At 41.6% G+C, this 21,856-nt stretch overlaps 1 protein-coding gene across 1 annotated transcript; it reads left to right on the forward strand.

Moving 5' to 3' along the window:
• The first annotated feature begins 1,232 nt into the window (after nt 1-1,232).
• LOC148082564 (ephrin type-B receptor 4b-like) lies at nt 1,233-19,440 on the forward strand. Its single transcript, XM_087789784.1, has 21 exons — nt 1,233-1,816; nt 7,175-7,245; nt 7,784-7,926; nt 7,997-8,354; nt 9,028-9,190; nt 11,303-11,458; nt 12,036-12,178; nt 13,161-13,365; nt 13,443-13,570; nt 13,636-13,801; nt 13,877-13,973; nt 14,358-14,416; nt 14,487-14,600; nt 15,638-15,885; nt 15,990-16,136; nt 16,208-16,276; nt 16,380-16,429; nt 17,043-17,142; nt 17,229-17,422; nt 18,049-18,207; nt 18,291-19,440. The coding sequence occupies exons 1-21, from the start codon at nt 1,726-1,728 to the stop codon at nt 18,394-18,396; spliced, it is 2,967 nt and encodes a 988-aa protein (XP_087645910.1). The 5' UTR covers nt 1,233-1,725; the 3' UTR covers nt 18,397-19,440.
• The last annotated feature ends 2,416 nt before the right edge of the window (nt 19,441-21,856 follow it).

A 21,856-nucleotide genomic window follows, 5' to 3' on the forward strand; every position in this document is an offset into this window, starting at 1 on the left:
AGTAATGGTCCCAAATCAATGGAACTGATGAGATGAAAGTATAGTTTGTTCGTTTTTATCAATATAGAATTACATAAGATGAAGACTTTTAACACGATAGGGCTATACATAGTGCTAAATCTTTATTAAAATGTCAATTGAGGTATAACCCAAAACTGTCTCACTTTTAATTAATTTTACAATGTTTTATACAATTGATTGTCAATGTGAATTATAAAATATGAATTAAAGAGTTTGAATGAGGAATTTTAAATATCATTACGATTCATAATAGAGCATTTTTTTATCATGTAGTTACGACAATAAAGTTATGAAGTCTGTGAGATAAGGTAGCTCAGGAGCAGTAAAGTATTTCTTGATAAGTTAAGTGGTGCTGTTTAGTCAACTGAGGCATATCAACTAAGATGACAAGATTGAATTAACTAATAATAAATACAAACATCACTATCATTTTCTGTAATGTAGAGCAATCAGTGGCATAGTATTCTAAGATAAGATAATACAAAGACATAATGTCATAGACATGTCTTATCGCTCTTGCCATGTTTTATCTAAAAGTCTAGTTCAGTTGTTTGATGGGATATGCAGGATAAAGCTTTGGCTTATTTATGAAGCTCTTTTAAGTACAAATGTGAATACGGAGCTTTAGTTGTTTAATGACAATTTTTAGGATCAGAACAAACTTGTTTTGATTGTTTAAGCGCTTTGTGATCCAGGTCTAGAAAAGCGCTCTACAAATATTACTTACTTATTTACTTAAAATAAATTTAATTACATATACAGAGGAATGTTTCACCCCAAAGTTTTTAATGTCTTCTTAAAAGAAACAATATGCTACAATGTATTTGTTTAAAGAAACAATTTATCTTGGGCGAAGATGTTATGGTTATAACAATTGTATTGCTTATTTTTACATTCCTTTTTTATTAAAACATAGAACTATTTTTGTTCTTTATGATTAAATTATTGTATTAATATGAAATAAACATCTATTTCCATCAAGATAAGACGCAGATATTATAGGAACCTTTTATCCAAACTTCCCAGTGTTCCATTCCTTCACATCAGTCCATCATGAAGAAGCCCCGCCTTTATTTCCTGAGTGACAGGGAGCTCCTCTAATCACAGAGCGGAAGCGACTGTCTCGTATGCCGAGTGGGCGGAGCTTCTCCAGAGTTTCAGAGCGAAAACTTGCGTCTGCTTTTGTCTCAAAGTTTTCCTCTGGTGGCTCCTGGAGGTCCGGACTGACGCCGAAACCACGAAGGGACCACACGGACCTCGGCACAGGACGCTTGTTTGACTTTGAAGAACATTAGACAGTGGTTTTCTAGATGTACGCGAGCCGGAGCTGACTTTTTTTTAACCGTCCCGGTGCCTTGGAGCCTCTTCTCCAGCTGCGCACTGACCCTCTGCGCCAGGCCGCCCTCGGTGCCTCTCTCCCGGCCACAAAGACAGCTCTCGCTCGTCTCTTCACCGGAGTGAAGACACGCATGAAAACAAAGTGATGTGCGGCGTGAGAAGTCTAGTTTAAAAAAAGAAGAATCCCTGGAATTTATTTCAATAGTTTACCACAAGTTTTTTTTTATCATAACCTGGATAACTAGTTTTCTGGCGAAGTCCGATGTGGTGTATGCGGGTACTCCTCGTGACGTCACCCGCCAGGCTCTTCTGACTCGGACGGTGATTCCAAGTGGATTCTCCTCCAAGTTCGGACGTCCCGTGGGGATGGAGGTTCGAAGGGTTCTGCGGGCCACCTCCTGCGGGCTCCTGCTGCTCCTCCAGCCGCTGCTGTGGAGCCTGTGTCGCGGGGATGAGGGTGAGTGTGTCTCATTTGTAACTTGTTGAAGGGATTTGTTTGTTTACTTCTAAATTGATTTGATAAGTAACCCCAAATATAGTTAATTCCTAAAATGAATTTCATGTGTTGCCAATGAGACGTATCAACAACATGCCAGTTGTTTACTAAAAACATTGTCATGTCTCACAGGACAACATCCATAGTTTCCTCTTACATTTCACATATTTTTTAAGGATCCATGACCATCATAACATTAACATCCGCAAGGGTCTGAATTCTTGTCTGGGAAACATTGTATTGTTCTGACAGCATCAACATATTGGATATAACAAGAGTCCATCGACATCTTTATCCCTTTATCCGCTTTGTGTATTTCACACAAACTTTGACGTACAAAGTCAAACAACAATTGAAGATAAGTTGATCTTTTTTTCAGAACTATGAAGTGCTTTTCCTTTTCTAGATCAATGGAGTGTGGGATATTCCAGAGTATGGACTTTGTCACACCACGGCAGACTTCTTGCTTCTGTAGCCAGTTAGATTCTTAATCTAATCCAACACCAGAAGACTAGAATCAGCCCATAAGTGAAGACATATGATCTATGGTTTTTTGAAAAAAATTCTTGAATTCCAGTGCGGTAAACAAGTACTGCTGGAAACCTGCATAGAATAAACATCTATCTAGTGCGAGTTCTACAATTACTCAGGTGACAATGGAGGACTACCTGCCAAACTGCCAGCATAGTCGTGTCAAACATGCTGTTAACATACCAATCTTGTAAAGTAGAGGGAGAAGCAGCACACCCGGGTGATGACAACAGGATGTTGGCGTGTCCGCGTGTTCGTCATCAACCTCTTTTTTACAGAAAAAGAATTGAATATGTATGAAACGTGCAAGGGTTTAAACGGCTGTTTGGCCTTTGTAACAAATTAAACACATGTTGTTTAGTTATAGTCAGTCTAAGATTAAAATAAATCAATCAAACAGGGACTTCATGCTGTACAAGATCCACATGCGAGCCCTTGACCATGTGTGATCAATTGTATGATATTTTTGTCTAAATTAATTTGATTTAAAAATTGAAATTGTGTTTTCCTTTCATTATCTTCATTTAATTTATTCATATTTTTTTTAAATGCAGATTGTGCCACGGTAATAACTAACTTGATATATTATTTAAGTATTCTCATAGTCTGTTTCATGTATTTCCATCATAATCATTACGTATATAAATTCATGTCTTCTTTCTTATGATACATTTCACCTTGGTGTAGATTTTTTCCACAAGATTTGTTCCTCAAAATTTAGCAAAACTTTAACTTCATAGGTTTTTGATGGAAAACACTTCAATTACATTCATAAAAATAAAAAATAATACTCACACACTTCTGTGGCCAGATTTTAAATGACTTGACTATTGTTGAGTTGCTTGTGTGCTAAACATGTTTCAACTGGCCAGCAACGAGTGCGTACTATTGATACATTGAGGCATCATGAGAAACATTCTTTGTTTGTGAAAGAGAAGTTCTTTATTTCATTCAAACAGATAAACACAGACTCGTTCAAGCCTTTTATATCCGTTCCTAAATCTAACCAATGAAATTCAATTTACTCATGTTTACCTTAAAACCGCGACTGAAACCTCAAACCGAAACTCAAGCACTCCTACCAAACAACAAACGTCTGAACTGAACATCAATACTTTAAAAGCTCACACACAGTCAGGGAAGAACACAGTCTTGGTCTGTCCTGGTGTTTGTTTATAAACTAAAACAGTGGAAATCACGTTAGAAGATCTTTACCACGCCAAGGTTGAGTTTGCTGGAATGTTTTTATGTTGACAAAGACACCGTCTTCTGCAATCCCATGACAGAAATGTTACTGAAGTTAATTGCAAACGTGTGGTTATTATTCCTAAGCTTCACCCGACCAAGTCCGTGTATGAATCATAAAAGCCACGCTCTTCTACATTTTGCATCCACTCAATTAATCCTGGAAGAGCTGAAAGAATAAAGTCGACTTTTGGGGAAGATTTAGATCCTAAACCAGAGCAGATGTCTGGCTGAAGATCCAACATGAAGCGGTTTTCCATCTTTGCAACCAAAAAATGTCAGAGTCGTCATAGACGCTGACAATCGATCATTTGCAGACCAAGTAAATATTGATCACGTATGTTCTGCTCGAAGATCTAAAGACCATAGAACACTAAACACATAGCTAGTTACCAGGCAGGGCTATATTTACCTGAACTAAAATTAGTAGCAACACAGAGACGACTCGAGAGGAAGCACCGTCTCTCTGTTTTTAAAAAGATATGCAGATTGATTAGTTACTTTTATATTCTTTTGTTCTCTATCTTCTGTGGGCACTTGAGTTGCTACACGTAGGTTTCTTTATGTATGGCCGTTAATTGCCTCATAAAGTCTTTGAAAAACTGTCAAGTGACCCCTTCAAGGACCTCTTTACCATGAGGTGTGTGCTTGTTTGCCTGCATTGGGTCATCTGCACTAGAGGCATCTGCTACTCGCTTTAACTTCTTATTTTTAGACGTCCATTGATCTTGTTGAGTAATCTTTCACTTCATAGGTTGATGGCATATACTTGTGTCACTGCAGAAAGCCTTGTCGGCACGATTACAGTGCTGCTATCTGGACTTAGTTCTCTACCTACTAACCAAAATGGCTCCTGAAACGTTGTTTAAACTTTTAGGTTCTAATATAATTTCACAATAGCAAACCTTAATACACCTTTAAGTGAGGAAAATAATATCTTGAATGAAAACTATCTCGATTTAGTTACACAACTAAATCTTCTTTTGTTTTATGAAAAATTGCTGTATTTTCTGTGGCTATTGGAAAAAAACTATTTCAATCAATAAAGTTCTAACTTACCTTACCTTACCTTACAAAGTTTTGGGTGAACAAGAGATTACATTTAACTATACTATCTGTCATTGAGTCGTTTCCTCTTCACTCTTGTCTTATAATCAGCAAAAATGAGTGACGCACAAACAAAAGGTGCCAATTAGTTGAACAAGCTGCTTGACTGATGCCACTTCACTCACCTGTCAAACCCGTTGAGAATAAAGCAAGATAACAGGCGTTCAATCTCACCTGTAGTGTACCCAATACAATAATGTGACTGTTGCATACCTGAGCGATGAAACGACGAGCTCGTCATTTTAGCCTTCACACCACGTGACCTCCAAATGACTTATAACACCCTCTGTGCAAACACTGGCAAGCCCAGTTTTGAGAATTTCAATTTTTGTGGTATTGTTTTGCCCTGATTTAATTTAAAGTTCAATTTCACTCAAATCTCTTTGTTGTTAAGGCTCTCCTGACTCAGTATGTTTTGTTTCAAAGAAAACACAACTGTGAAGGCGCAGCTAAAGTGTGAGTCCAAAGTGTTTGTAGTATCTTCAACAAGAAAATAATGTGAAAGAGAGTTTATTAAAAAGCCAGTGCCAGCAAAAGACCACACACACACCAAACACACTCACACACACACACACACAGATAAGAGTGTATAATGAGAACACGGAAATCACCATGACAACATTGGCGGGATGTTTATACAAGACACTTGGCTTGTGTGTGCTTGTGTGTGTGTGTGTGTGCGCTTGTATGTGCATGTGTGTGTCTACAGTCTGTTTGTAGGAGTTTTTCGGTTGAACTTGACTGACATCACGTCTAACTAGGACACATTCTCAGTTTTTGGCAGAAGTATTTTCTCTTGACAGCAAATACTTTCATTCACTGGTTGTCGTGGCAATGTTGCTGGAAGAGCTTACCTCTGACTAACACATCTCAGCTGGGCTTATTTGCTCCCTGGGGATCAAGTATCGTCCCAGCAAGCAAGGTTGATCTTGTAGGAGAGCCAATCCAAGGCTAATATTAAGGTAATGGAAAATTTGAATTTTCCTTCTTTCATTGCATTATTTTGGGGGAATTTCTTCACAAAATTAATTGCAACAAAATAAATAAACGATTTTTAAAAATGGCATAATTTACATATTTCACATGGATAGTTTATGATTTAAGCAAACAACTAGGATACAATTAAGTAACAACTGTATCTTATTTTTACACCTTGATAACATTTATTATACACTTTGTAATATCATTACTTAAAATATGTTCTACAGGTTTAAGATGAAAGAATCCTCACTTGATTGACAGCTTTGAGGTGATTTATAAAGCACATATTGTAATTTGACATTTTCTGATGAGGTTATTATTTTATCAAAACTATTTATGATTCATTATTATACTTCTATGGTCAATAAAACTCACACAGACTTCGGAGTGTTTGTTGTCGCTAGAATCAGTTCCTCTCCTGTTGTCTGTGCACACTCAGGGTAGTGCATATATTTACACACTCTCTTAAACACAAATTGGCACATTCCACAGGCCGTGCAGAAGTACACAAACACATAGTCGATAAATGTGGACGTGGAGGTGATGTGCAGCTAAAGACACTTTGGCGCTCACGTTCAAGCGCGCTGACCATAATTCTTTAGTGGAAACGTTCCTAAAACCTCTCTCCGCCACATCTGGTTCTCGTATAAGTTTGTAAGATGTACATCAGAACCTGGCAGACCCGTGTTTCATTCACATAGTGTTCTGGATCCTGAGATGTGGCAGAGATGTCGGCGCTGTCGGCCCTGACACTCATTTACAGTTTGTCTGTAAAAATGGAGGAACTCCGAGTGTGTGAACCCTAACAAATCCTTAAAGGGATTAAACATGTGAAGTGTGAAAAACACACTGACCTGGATCCACACGCAGACTGGAACACACCCGGTGCCCTTCACGTCCTATTCCCCAAATCACTTCTTATTTTAATTAACCGACAAGGGGAATTAGAGTCTGGGACGTGTGTGTGTGTGTGCGAATGTCTGTGTGTTTGCATGTGTGTGTAATTACAGCTAAGAAAAAGAGAAAGCCGACCATTTCATCATTCCGCTTGGTAGCAGCTGAGGAATGGCGCTCTGTAATTGTGTGTGTGTGTGTGTGTCCTATGACTTCTTCAAAAGACAAGTCTGCAAATTCCCAGTGAATGCCCGGGAACCTGTCAGTCGTATCACCAGTCGGCCGTGATGAATATGCAGCTGAATGATGTGAACTTGAGACTAATCGTGTAACCCGTCTCTCCACCTGTCTATCCTCTTCCTCACCTGTCTTTCCTTCTCGCTGACCCGTCTGTCTGCCTGTCTCATGTGACTGTCTTTCTGGCTCACCCTCTAATCCTCTCCTAGTCTCGCTCACCTGTCTCTCCACCTGACTGGCCTGTCCTCCCTCAAACGTTCCACCTGACTCACCTGTTTGTCAGCAACACTCACCTGACGACTCTTTTTTTTATTATTATTCCAGAAGTGCTGATGAACACCAAGCTGGCAACATCTGACCTTCGGTGGACAAACTATCCTGCAGATAACCCTCAGGTAAAGACACACAGCTTCCTGCTATGTATGCCACCAGCACCTGAAATATTAAGTATCTATGCTTGATAGAATGATTTCACTGCACATTCTCCTTGATTTATAAAATAATATATATGATTAAATAATGATAACAATGACTTTCATTCTGCTATAAATACAATCTGGGTTTAGAAGATTCAAGCCAAAAAAGAGAAGCGAAGAGCACAAATATGATGGAAAAAACCTAAGTAAAAATCAAAGAGATCAAAATAAACTATGCAAAAAAATTCTATACAACTTTCATTAAAAGAAAATGATCTCAATATTCACTCAGATTATTATTATTAAGTGTCAATATATATTTTTTAAGGAAAATAAACGTAAGAAAGTTGTAAATGTGATAATAAATAAAATAGAAATAGAAAATAAATAATAAAATTGGCTGCGTAAATACAGTCAAAGGGCCGCATGGTGCGCCCGGGCAACACTTTTCCCATTTAGACACAAAAAGACTCACTGTTCTAGCCTTTTGCTAATCTACACCCCTGCCTGTCTACAGTGGGAGGAAGTCAGTGGCCTGGACGACGAGGGGAACAGTGTTCGAATCCATGAGATCTGCACATTGGGTGACTCCGACTCATACTGGCTACGAACTCGCTGGATTCCTCGTGGGGAAGCGACGACTCTCTACGTTGAAATCCGGTACATATTCATTCGTGTGTTTGATACTAACAGTGATGTCAAGGGATTTAACCCGTCATCCCTCCTGCAGGTTCACCATGGTGGAGTGTTCGCTCCGAAATCACTGCAAGGAAACCTTCAACCTCTACCAGTATCAAGCCGACAGTGACGAGGCCACGCCCTCGCACCCGGCGTGGATGGAGAATCCGTACGTCAAGGTCGCTACAGTAGCAGCGGACCACCTGCTGTTCAAAGGCCGGGAGCGCCGCTTTAATGTCAAAGTGCTGCGGCTGGAGCCCATGCAGAAGGCAGGGTTTCACTTGGCATTCCAAAGCCAGAGTGCGTGTATGGCACTTCTGTCCGTCAGAGTCTTTTACAAGAAGTGCCCTTCCATCCGCCGTGCCTTTGCCTCCTTCCCTGAGACCATCCCACATTCGCTGGTGGAACAGGTATGTGTTGTTTTTTTCAAAAATAGTATTATATTAAAATTGCATTGCTTTTATATTCGAATCATGTATCACTGTTTTATTTGTATATTTTTGCTCCCTGTATAACAAGTTATTATTTTGGGAATTGATTTTCATTATTTTCATTTTATTTATTTCATTTTATTTTCAATATATTGAAAGAAAATAGAAAAAGATTTTGGGAAAGAACTGTTTAGTAACAAAAAAAGGTTATATTTGACATAGTTGGTTCATGATTTAGTATGTTAAGGATGTAGAAAATGAACAATATACAATAAATGTTATCTTGCATATATAATATAATAGCATGTATACATTCTTACTTTTTCCGTTTACTTTACATTTATATTTTATATTTTATTAAAGTTTAATCCTCACACTATGAATAACACATATCAACCATTAATTAACCACTAATCAATATGTTTATTAGAGGACAGCTCCAGCTGGCTGAGTTCAGAGACAGATTACATATAATATAAAAACTATGTACTTTATACACTCTAAAAAATCTCATTATTAAGAGTATGTAAAAAAGTAATGAATGTGTGAATGATCAACGATCGGTTTCCTTTTAAGAGCATAAACTCAATTACAGTGCACCTGATTCTCTTCTTTCTACTTATGATTAAATGTTTGTCTACGTCTGTTGTAGGCTCAGGGTATGTGTGTTGAGAACGCCATCACGCCACCGGGAGAGCACTCTCAGCCTCCCAGCATGCTTTGCGGTGAGGACGGGCAGTGGGTCGGGCAGCCAACTTCTAGTTGTGCCTGTCGCCCCGGATATGAAACCAGCACATCAGACGTTCGTTGCCGAGGTAAGAGTCGTGCATGATCATTCCACTTGTGAAGCAGACGCACACACACACACACACAGGTGGTTATGATCAACGTTACTCAAAGTTGCTCGCTGGTTGAACCATTCACAGCAGAGGACTTATGAACTCACTTACACTCCCGCATGGACAAGAAATCATATCACCATACTTTCACAGCAAGGCTCTTAATCACACACACAGAGACTCGCAATTTGATTCTTAAAAGATGTCTCCGTCCTGAGAGGAAACAGAGTGGGCTTTAGTAGTTTGGGTCGTGACAGATCCCCCGCTGTAAACAAGCTGCCCTCTTCCTCTGATTCATCTGAGCCTCTTCAAAGAGCAGCAGCTTCTGTTCAAGTGCATCATCTTTAATAGAAAAGTCGCTCAGAAATAATAAACTAATCAGAGCTGTTGCCGTCTCCGCCGCTGCTCCGTTACAGCTGATAAAACAAACCGGGCTGAACTGACACTCGAGACCTGTTGTGACTCGCCGAGATCCGAGCAGGACTGTGATTTACTCGACTCAAAGTCGTCATTTCTTTCCCCTGCTGCAGTAAAAGTGTCTTCAGTCCCAGCAGAGTGCTTCTCCTCTATCTGCACTTCACATTCTTTGTGCTGCGAGTGTAAACAGAGACAATATGAAGGCGATTAGAGACACGTGTTGACAGAGAGAGACAGCATCACGGCGGGACGAGGTTCAACATGTTTCCTCGGCCTGGAATAAAAACCTTGAAAGGAGCTTTAACTCTTGCGTCTTAATGTGAAACAGTAGTTAATTAGAAGTGAATTTAATTGGATCCACAAAATGTTTCCCGCTGCTGGTTTGTTGGATAAAAGCAGGTTTAGCTGTCGAACCTTCCTGTTATTCTCTGTGAGGTCAGAGTTCAGGCGACTGCTACCAGGAAGCTCTGCAGAGGCGACAGCGGCCAGGGGTCTGTACTGACACAAAGCCAGGGGAGGGGGCTTAGTCTAACAGCCTGGCTGAGTGAAGAGTTCAAAGGTTAACTTCTGCTGCTTAAACTGCTGGAATGTGTGTCTGCGTGTGTGTGTGGGTGCTGCGTGGCGGGGGTTAGCTCTGGTGACATCATGGCAGCACTTTCCACATCCCGCTGTAGCCAAGGTCATTTCCTGCCGCTCATTGTGTGCGACGCTCCGCCCTCGTCCAGATCCAGCGCCGCGCTGCAGCAACAGGAATGATTCCTGCTGTGGAAGTGTCGGGCTGCTGCGTGCGGACGCATCTCTCAACAGTTACTGTCAGACGCCACCAGCGTTCCCGTTTGTCTATTTTGACAGCGTCGTCGTGATTCATCTTGTTCTAGCTTCGCCCCATATTTTCCACCAGAGAGAGTCCATCATCGATAAAATTGACAGCAGGCCACATGACACGGTGCTGCCAAGATGCAACAAAGGAAATGATTGTTCAGAGTTGTGCGATCCAAAAAGTCATCTTTCAAGAAAGAAAAAAAATCTTACTATTGTTTCATGTAGCGTTGAGCATTTATTCAACAATTGTGGTTTTCAGAACCAGAAAACATGTATTGCCACTATTGTGAAAACAAAATGGATGAATGAAAAAATATTATATCGAACTCAAATAAAATGCAACAATATAACAAGACAACACATACATTAAAGTGGGAGAATAAATAATTATAGTTTAATAAGTGTTTCATGGTTTAAGCTTTTGATCTGGACAGATATAAAGAATAAAAGTGAAACAACTTTGTTATAACTATTGTGATTTTCTTGAAAACAGCAGCGTGACTCTCCAGCAGACAAAGCTGACATTGATATTTCAGGTCATTAGTGTCCAGGCTTATCTCGGTCAAAGGTCATTCAGGGGCCAACAGTTTTATATTTCACCCGCACCTGCAGGCAGGTATTCCCACACGCCTGGTTTCGCCGCCTTTCTGGCTCCATTCTCACATCATTTTTTTCAGATTGCAGATGAAGATTAAGATTAAAATTTGTCATACTCAATCAGGGATTCAAGCAAACAATCAATCAAGTGACTGATTGGTTTATCAAAGTTTGTTTATTGATCCTCTCATTGCCGTTAGAATGATCAATATTTACCAGCAGATATTGACTCTCAGCTTCTTCTCCCTCCAGCTTGTACATCGGGTCACTTCAAGTCTGAGTCAGGACCAAGTGGTTGCCGAGCGTGTCCAACCTACAGCAGCACCCGGATCCCAGGCTCCGCCTACTGCCTGTGTCTCACTGGATACTACCGAGCCGACTCAGACCCGCCACATGCCGCCTGCACCCGTAAGACTGTTTAACCTGAAGGTTATTTTTGTTCTTTTTAACAAAATGAACAGTCAGATGTCAGCGTTTATTGCCCATTGAATCCCACAAAATAGTTCAAAAAGTTCTTCCTGTGAGTTTGCTAAAAGAAAATCCTGCCGGGTCATTCCCGCTGGACAGGCGTAATAAGCCGGAAATTAATGGTCCCATTACCTCCTTGTGTGGGTTGGGAGGGATAATTAAGGGTCACACAGGTAAGATTAGAATCAGCACACAAACACACACACACTCAGGTTTTGGGTTTCGGAGAGGGGAAGTGGAGGGTCGTTATCTGTCGGCTCATCTGTCGGTCTGCTCCGGAGGAAGAAAGAATCCAAACTTCAGTTTTCTCAAATCTGCCTCTTTTGTTTTCAAAACTTAGCAGAGTTCGACTCTCTGCGGGTGAATTACAAGTAAAACCAACAAAACTGCCTTCAAAGACGAAGTGGGAACACGTCAGTCCTTATGCTCTAACTTTAGTCTGTGTTTATTTTGAGGCTGCCATATAACCTGTGATGTCACCTAGCTGTGTATGACCCTCGACCTCTGACCTCTGCAGGGCCACCCTCTGCACCCCGCTCAATTGTCAGTCAGATCAACGACACCACCGTCACCTTGGAGTGGAGTGAGCCGCTTGACCGAGGAGGACGTCCTGACCTCACATATCGTGTTATCTGCTCCATCTGTAGGCCCACAGCCAAGGTAACTAGTCCACTCACACCAGGACCTGAAGTCTGGAACCTCCTTCCACCTTAACTGCTGCTGGCAACTGTCAAACCAAGACCTGTTGCTTCATCACTTATTCAAGTAGTCACTGTCAGACATTTAAGGGTCGCAGCATCAAGTGACCGGACATTAAATAAGAATGATAGCAGTTTAAGACAATTAATTCATTAAAAACTAGCTTTAATGTGCCTATGTTTTACATTAGCATATGGTCATAAATTAGCAATTCATTTGGATTAAATAAATGTGTCTATTATATTGCGAACGCTTTATTTTCTATTAATTTCGATTTTCCATTTTGTGAACTATTTGATTTTGATGTCATTTAACTGTTAAACTTGTCATTTTTGCTAACGGGCGCTACTTGTGACACAGACCTATGATGCTAGCAGACGCAGCTGAACTGCACTCCAGAGAAATGTACTCTAATAAATGATAACAAACAATGGCATGAAATTTCCAGAAAAAAAAGAAGAATTTCGAGTTTTGTTTTTCATATGGCATCACTTAATTTAACACTAATTGACAATTTTAGCTCATTTAAGTTAAGGAAAATATATTCACATATTCCTTTTAACTACAAAAAAAGTGAAGAAATTCAGTAAATGTAAAATATTAAATTAAAACAGACTTTTTTCATTAAAACTCTGTTAGCATCTCAACACTGATCATAACCAAAAAGATGTTCCATCATCAGTCGGACGAAAAATGTCATTTGTCCCTGAGCTTGATAAACACTTTTATTGAGACGAAAGATTTATCTGAAATTAAATATTATTTTCATTGGCCCCAGAATCAGACTATTTCTGATTCAACTTACTGAACATAAGTAAAATGCATCTGCTCATCATAATTTAAAATAAAGTGATTTATCATAGCAGCTTTATTGTTGCTTGTTTTAAACACAAAAAAAGACGTTTGAACTAAAGACTCTTCACTCTTCCTTCCTCCTCTGCAGGGGTCAGCCAGCTCCTGCTCTCCGTGTGACGATGGCGTCTTGTTCAAACCAGCCCAGCAGGGTCTGACTCAGCGGCGTGTCGTGGTCGTGGGTCTCATTCCCCACTCCAGTTACAGCTTCACCATTCAGGCACTTAACGGCGTCTCTGAACTCAGCCAGCTGGAGCCGTCCTCTAACCGGGTGAACGTCACCACGAGGAAAGATGGTAAAGAGACATAGTAATGCTGCTCACGTGCTGCACCTAAGAGCTGCTTATCTAATACACAACTCCTCTTTGTGTAGTTCCTCTCCCAATTGTTGGTCTGAGGAGAGTGGCTGCCTCAGAGTCCAGTTTGACATTGGAGTGGAACACTGCCCTGTTACAGAACCAGAATCACATCCTGGACTATCAGCTGCGCTACTACGCAAAGGTACGTTTTGAAGTGTCACACACTATCATTCGGGCTTCGTCTGAGTGCGTCGTCATCCTGTTCAGGACGGCGAGGATGCAGGCCAGTGGCACTACCTGTCCAGCAGGACCTCGTCCGTGGTGGTACCTGGATTGCGACGGTCAACACAGTATCTGGTGCAGGTCCGGGCTCGCTCGCAGGCAGGTTACGGGTCATTCAGCGCAGCCAGCAGCTTCAACACGCTCCCTGATGGTAGGATGACGACCCAGTCTGATGCTTCAGTGTTTGATCAGCTTCAACCGAGTTGACACTTGTTTTATTCTGAAGGAGCCGCTCACGGTCAGCTGGTTCTGACAGCTGTTCTGGTCTCACTGGCGATCCTGCTGCTCATGGCTGCTGTGATCATTGCTCTCTGCTGCTACCGGTAAGAAGTGCAGCTGTTTGTGTGTGTTCAGGAAGTTAATAACAATGAGATGCTGACCTCCAGTCTCCAGGACTCACACACACACATGAAGTCGGGTGTTCTGTGATGACCATAATAAGTCAGAGAAACTGGACACAATGAGATGAGGACATTCCTGAAAAAAGAAACAAAAAAAACCTTTTCCTCTTGTACTTCTGTCTCCGAGCTGTCTGTGTGTCCATTTGACAAGACTAGAAGTCCAACCATCAACAATAATATAATAACGTGCAGTGACATTCGGCAGTAAACATGAAACAGCCAGAAACACAAGTGGTGTCTTGTGTCTTTCTCTTGATCCCTATTCTTGGATTCAGTCTATTTATTGTCTGTCTTCATGTGCCACAGCAGGAGACGTAAGGAGGCAGAAATGTGTGACAAAATTGGACACTATCAGATGGGACAAAGTAAGTTCTGTTTTAAATGACAGTCGTGATTGTTTTGGTGGAAATGATTAACAAATGTCTTCTGTTTCAGCGATGAAGGTTTACATTGACCCCTTCACCTATGAGGACCCCAACGAAGCCGTGAGAGAGTTCGCAAAAGAGATCGACGCTTCGTTTGTGAAGATCGAAGAAGTGATCGGAGCAGGTTTGTCTCATTTTCTGGTAGCGTTTGACCATGAAATACATCTTTATACACGTGAAAGTAAAATATCAAAAACATTGTCAGAAAAACTATCATAAACAAAAGATAAAAGTACTTGTTTTGTTTCTAGTCTAGTTTTGTCAGTACAATCACACGTACCAATCTTCTATTAAACCTTTTACTCACAAGCGTTCCTGTTGTAAGCTGCTGCTGGTATCAAAGTCTTTTACTTTGAAATGACCACCAAATGGAAATGATCATGTTTCCATCTTCAGAGTCCACGCTGTGAAAACATGAAGTCACTTTTGTTCTCTAACATTGATCCAGTCTTATTAAAAGTAAACACAACTGTGTGTGTGTGTGTGTGTGTGTGTGTCCTGTGTGTGTCCGTTTTCACTGTGTCTGTGCGCCTCTGTGTGAACATATGTGTGTTCTCAGTGTGTGTGTGTGTGCGTGCGCATTTGGGTGAGTGAGTTTAGGCGTGTCTGTCATCCACACAGTCATGAAAACCCAGCGGCTTTGTTTCTGTAGTAACTGCTATCTGGTTACTTCTAATGTCATCACCAGAGACTACTACTGTTACAGTAGACACACACACACGTACACACATGTATCCACTTGTGTGTGAGTGTTGTATGAAGTCCTGGTATGTACTAATGAGCCTTAAAGGAACATTACACCTCAGAAACAATGCTGCTTCTAAGAGTGGAGTCCCTCAGGATTCTGTGCTGGGGCTTTTCTAGTTGTAGAAAACTGTACTACCTTTGTATTACACTCATGTTTGAACTCAACTCCGGTCCTCTGTGAGTCAAGCTAGACTTTAGCCAATTTCCTCGACGTTGATACTCCACCGTATGAACAGTTGTAAACGTCCTGGTGAGCGTTTTCTCCTTGACAGGCGTTCCATGACCCAATTCTATCTAGAGACAGAACTCACCCCCAAGATTTCAAAGATGACTCATTATTTAGTACATTCGTGTTGCTCATTGGCTAGACCACAGTAATTTAAGGCATTCACGTATAAAATCTTCTCTTCAAAGGTGAATTCGGGGAGGTGTGCCGAGGTCGTCTCCGCGTCCCTGGTCGCAAGGAAAACTATGTGGCCATTAAGACACTGAAGGGAGGCTACACAGATAAGCAGAGGCGGGACTTCCTGTCGGAGGCGTCCATTATGGGCCAATTTCAGCACCCCAACATCATCCACCTGGAGGGCGTCATCACCACCTCCTGTCCCGTCATGATTCTCACAGAGTTCATGGAGAACGGAGCTCTGGACAGCTTCCTCAGGGTGAGACAGATTCAAAGATCTGTTTGGAGAACAGGCTGGATGTAACGCTGAACATCTATCCTGAGTTTTTCCTGTCTTAAAACATTATTTTGTCTGTTCATCAGTTGAACGACGGTCAGTTCACAACCATCCAGCTGGTGGGAATGTTGCGAGGGATCGCCGCAGGGATGAAGTATCTGTCGGACATGAGCTTCGTCCACCGAGACCTGGCGGCTCGTAACATCCTGGTTAACTCTAACCTGGTCTGCAAGGTACGACTCGACCGTCGCCTCACCTGTCGCCCTCCATGACGGTTGATCTAACCTTCCCTTCTTTTGTTCAGGTCTCAGACTTTGGTCTGAGCCGGATTTTGACTGAAAACTCATCCGACCCGACTTACACCAGCTCCCTGGTGAGTCTCACAAAGAGCGGCAGATGTGATGGATGTGATGATATCAGCTTCTCTCAGTGTCTCATGTACTAAGGCTTTTGTGTCAATTGTGTTTGTCACTCAGGGAGGGAAGATTCCCATACGCTGGACTGCTCCCGAGGCCATCGCCTACAGGTAAGATTTTGTCTGGCTTTTAAATGAAGACGTTCAAGCTTCATGTGCTTAATTCATAATTAAGCACATGAAGCCCCCCACACAAACACATTAAACGCAATCCTTAAAGTAATGACCATTTAATTTTCCCTTTTTTAATTGATATTTATTTAAACTAGCAAACTCAGAATAGCAAAGAGTTACCATCCCTCTTAACAACCCTCTCAGCTCTCATTCTGCATTAGCGCCCAGTCAACCAATTACAGATGTCCATCACTTTTGACATAGTAGTCATCATGGGAGTTCACTCCTTTGATCCCACCATAAGTAAGTTGGGTGTGGTAATAAGTGACTCACACCAAGTTCTGTGTGTGTTTAACTGTTTAACTGCTGTTCAAATAAATCACCTGTGTGTAACAATGGGAACAAAGACAAGGAGCTACATTCACCAATATATTTAAATGTATATATATATATATATATATATATATATATATATATATATAATAACTGCAATATCTTCATTAAAATGTCAAGTATTATTTAAGTTCACATGATTTTTGTACAGAAACTCATGAAACATCTGAAGTATATAAATTCTCCATTTAAGGTTTTACTGTCTGCTCTTTTATAGGAAATTTACGTCAGCGAGCGATGCTTGGAGTTACGGAATCGTCATGTGGGAAGTGATGTCATACGGAGAACGACCGTACTGGGACATGAGCAACCAGGACGTAAGCGACTCCATTGTTCAGCACCACAGTGGTGAACTACGTTTCTTCTTGTCGGACTCCACACCTAATCTTTCTCCGCGCTTCAGGTCATTAACGCCATCGAGCAAGACTATCGACTGCCGCCGCCCCCGGAGTGTCCCTCCTCGCTGCACGGGCTCATGCTGGACTGCTGGCAGAAGGAGCGAGCCAACCGCCCGAGGTTCTCTGATGTGGTGGCTTCCCTTGACCGGCTGATCCGGAACCCTGCCTCTCTGAAGCTGACACATGCAGAGGGACCCAGGTGAGCCTCATTAGCCCAGTGTTGACGTCAAGTGTGAGTGTGCGTGTCCAAATAAGTGTTCTGCGCTGATTGTGGGTCATGAAGATCCCCTAATAAATGACAGATGGGTGTCAGGTGTCGAGCTAATCAACCTTCAGAGGAATGTGTCCAATCTCGAGGTGGGCTGGAATTTCACGGTGTGTGAAAGGGGGGATTCAAAGCTCATCAAACCCGACGGCCAACAGTTTTGGGTCAATGTTGTTTAGATTCTGTTTCAAAATACAATCGGACAACAATCACTAAATTCTCTTGATGGTGCCAAAACCCTAACAAAATGTTTACATTATAACCATAAGGACGCAGAAAGATTCCTGCTGGGAGTGATCCCGGCCTCAGTTGGAAACATGTTGCCAAACTTCCTTTCCTCTCGGTATTTGATTGACAGGACTGGAATGTAATTTATACAGCAGCTGCTGGGGGTCAGAGGGTCAAAGGTCTGCCATGAAGAAAAGGGGAGCACACACAAAGGGGGCGGGTCCAACAACCCTGCCAGCAGTGTGATTGACACTTGTTTATATAGATGCAGACACAAGTGTTTATCAAAGCAGGTGCAGAAAAGTTCAGCTTTTTTTCTTTCGGTCCCACAGTCCGAACCAGCCGCTGCTGGACCAGCGGATCCCCCCGCCTCTGTCCGCCTGTGGCTCTGTCTCTGAGTGGCTGCGGGCCATCAAGATGGAGCGCTACGAGCAGAGCTTCCTCCAGGCCGGGTTCACAAGCCTGGACCTCGTCTCCCAGCTGGACACAGAGTAAGATCACATCCATTATTTATTGTGTTTGTGTGTGTTGTTGTGTGTCTAAGTAACAGATGATATCTCCTGCTCGTCCACAGAGACCTCCTCAGAGTGGGCGTGACCCTCGCTGGACACCAGAAGAAGATCCTCTCCTCCGTCCAGACACTCAGGATACACAAAGCTCCGCCCACTTTGGTCTACTGAACATGACACGACTCCTCAGGGACAGCAACTTCACACCCTTGTGACCAATCTGAGAGCCTGTTGGCAAAAGACCCTCCACAGAAAGTGACACACTTAAAAAGCACAAACGCAAGGGTGTTGTTTTTTCAACCAATCAGGGTTGTTGGCTAGTTACGTCCCGCCTTATTGGCCAGCCAACCATTGCTCAGGAAACTCCAAGTCTGAATCTGTGACTAACTCAGCCCCATGCAGGACACACCAAGTGTGAAATGGGCTTTGAATGGTTCCCAAAAACTCCCTTCAAGGATTGTGACGTTCTGTGGAATCCAGAAGAGAGTCTCATCTTCCTCAGATCATGGGATGATCCCACAGGAGATGGCTAATTGGTGCTAGAAGGAATTTCCATACACTTTTGTAAAACATCTTCTGCAAACAGACTTCTGGTTGCTCCGTGCCAGTTTGAAACCGTTCTTGGATTTTCTTGCAACGCCTTTCTGAGGACATTTATTTCAGGATGGCTTCAGGAATCGCTCAACAGCTCCTTTGGGAAATCCGTGTGCTTGACTCACTCTTCCCAACAACTGGAGTAGATCATCCAAACAATTGTTGCAACACTCCCTAATGATGCTAAAGAAGCGGAAGAATGTCTGGACTTTTTATAACGCCTTTCTGTGGCCGATCGAAGAAACTTTTTTAGAATTCTTAAAGTTCTGCACCAGAGCCCTTAATTATTCCCATTTTTGGGATCAAAGCCCGAATCAGGAACTATCGATGATTATTGGTGACTTATAGTTTAGCGTTTCAACATCAGGACTGAATCAGTTACCAAATATTTTCATGATCATGAAACTGTGGACCGAACCACAACACTAGTTTCTATTTTTAAATATTTTAGCACTTTTTGTACATGACATTTGGCCTCAATGAAGCAAGAAAGATCTGCCTTTTATACTGAATATACATTTCATGAGAAAAAGTATTTTGTAAAGAATGTGAAATAAAAACGATGGTTGTGTTCTAAAGGGTTACTCTGCAGGATGTTTGTTCAGATCATCGTTCGACTGCTGAATTGTTGGGCTCAAATGACACGGTTCTGGCACAGACGGGTCCAATTTGTATAACCACTTGTATTTACACATGCCAAAGCACTGGATGTATGGTTTTGATAACCAAACCTTTTTGTGAAATGTTCCATAAGGGTTAGTTACTGTGATAGGCTCTAGTCTCCCGCAACTCCAGTAGGGATTAAGCTATAAAAAGAATGAGGAGATAACGGTTAAGTAATAGTAACATTATTTTGGTAATGCATTGAAAATTAAAATTTTGCAGGAATTTCCAGACAGATGGAAATGGATATGTTCTTGGTAAAAACCACTAGAAAGTGTGGTGACGTAGAAACGTACATTATTTTCTCAGAAAGACCACATCCACCCAGTGCTGCTCTCCTCCCCCATCAGTCTTGTCGTGAGTCAAACATCAGGAATAATTGTTTGACTTCCTCCAGGTTCTGCTTCATAATCATCGTGACAGAAACTTACGTGCAGTCCTGGGACCGTTTCAGAGCTCCGGAATCAAATATTTCTCCGGTTGTTTGAACAAGTGAAGACATTCATCTGTTTCATTTGTGATTAGAGAAAATAAACAACAATGAACAGAAAGTGAGCCAAGATAAAATGGACCTTGGTTAAGAGCCAGGTCATTATGCTGCGTTTAATGTGTCTACATTTGGTCCATGGGAAGGAGGACGGCATCGTACCAAGAATAACAGGTTTAAAGAGGCACCTGGACATGCTGGGAGTTCTGCTTCTCAAGGTGGAGCTATCAGGAGGACACTTTAATTTAACTAAACCTTTGGTATTTAAGAAGAAAATCTTCTAAACTAAGTCCACTTTTCTTACTTTTGGATGTTGGATAACCTGCGAGCCTTCTAAGGACCTCGTGATGTTTCCAGAGGTAACTCTTGTGTCATCTTGATAAAAGATGAACAGCAAACATGACCTCCTCTGAGAAGAACAACATCAGCACGTCCTTCTGCTGCCTCAGAGCGGCTAACCGCCTCAAACCATAGATCAAGTCCAGATGTGGGCGACTGGAATGTGACTGGTGTGTTATCAGACTGATGGGCGAAGTAGAAGCCAAAATAAAGGGGTTGTCGAGTGTGTAGGTCTGTGATGGAGCGACAGCATCAATAGAACCTCCTTCCGAGCTCTTTGTCATGCTCAAGACCCCAGATTTCCATCCAGATGTTTTCCTCATGTTTCTTGTTATGCATTTTTTATCAGCAAAGACAAGCGAGTGTTTGTGGAAACTTTTTTTTTTTTTTGGTGTAACGCCACAAGCGAAAGCATATTTTCATGACTTTCGTGACTCTGCGCGAAAGAATGGTGGTGAGGAGACGTGTTGGCATCTGTGCGTGATCTTGCGGTAGAGCTGAAGCAGAACCAGCCACCTCGATGTGGCCGTCGAAGTCCAGGCACCACTAGGCTTGGTGGGAAATTAAAAAAGAAATGACTGGGGCTGTTAGTATGGACCCCAGATGATGACCTCATCCATCCGTTTCCATTTTCGTCAGGTTGTGAGCCGGAGGCAGCAGATGAAGTAAAGAGGCCCAGAGTTACCGTTGGGAATTCCCCTCTCTCTGCAAATACTCCGAGTCAGAGCTGTGGAGCGACGTTTGCACGCAAACGACGTAGCAGTGATAGGAATAGCAAAGAGGCATTTAGTGTGCCTCCAGCTACCATGTTCGTCGTGAAGAAATCAGAGACGCTATAAGTCGTAAGCAGTCGGCGCCAATTTAATTTCATCAGGGGCCACATTTTAGACAAATCAAAAAAAGTCAAGCTAAATAAGCTAAAGAAAATAAAAAGTTTTTTAACCATATTAATCTGGTTTAATTAAATGTAATTTATTTTATTTGGATTATTTATTTATTATTTATTGAATCGAATTTATTTTATTTTAATTTATAGTATTTTATTTAATTAATCTCTTTTGATTCCATTCATATTATTTCATTTTTATGTTTTATATTCTGTTATGCCACCTCAACAAATTCCTGTGTTGTGAAATTGGCAATAAAGGTTTTTCGATTATGATTAAATCCCCCGGGCAATGAATACTCCCATAAATGACTTAGATAACCCCCAAAATAAAATAGTTCGTTTTTGTACTACATGATCTTTGACCTCATGAGGGCCATATAAATACAGTCAAAGCAATTAATGTGTTTTGTGTTTGTTTTCTGCAACATTTTCATCATAGTTGTTATCGTTTATGCTAACGTCTGCGCTGGTTTAGCTTGCGCTGCAGTGACGCTAATGCTAAGTCGGACGAAACAGATGAATGTCTTCACTTATTCAAACAACCGGAGAAATATTTGATCCCGGAGCTCTGAAACGGTCCCAGGACTGCACATAAGTTCTTGTCACGATGATTATGAAGCAGAACCTGGAGGAAGTCAAACAATTATTCCTGATGTTTG

This window comes from Callionymus lyra, chromosome 4 (genome assembly GCF_982586985.1).
Source record: "Callionymus lyra chromosome 4, fCalLyr1.hap1.1, whole genome shotgun sequence".
In the NCBI taxonomy this organism is placed as follows: domain Eukaryota; kingdom Metazoa; phylum Chordata; class Actinopteri; order Syngnathiformes; family Callionymidae; genus Callionymus; species Callionymus lyra.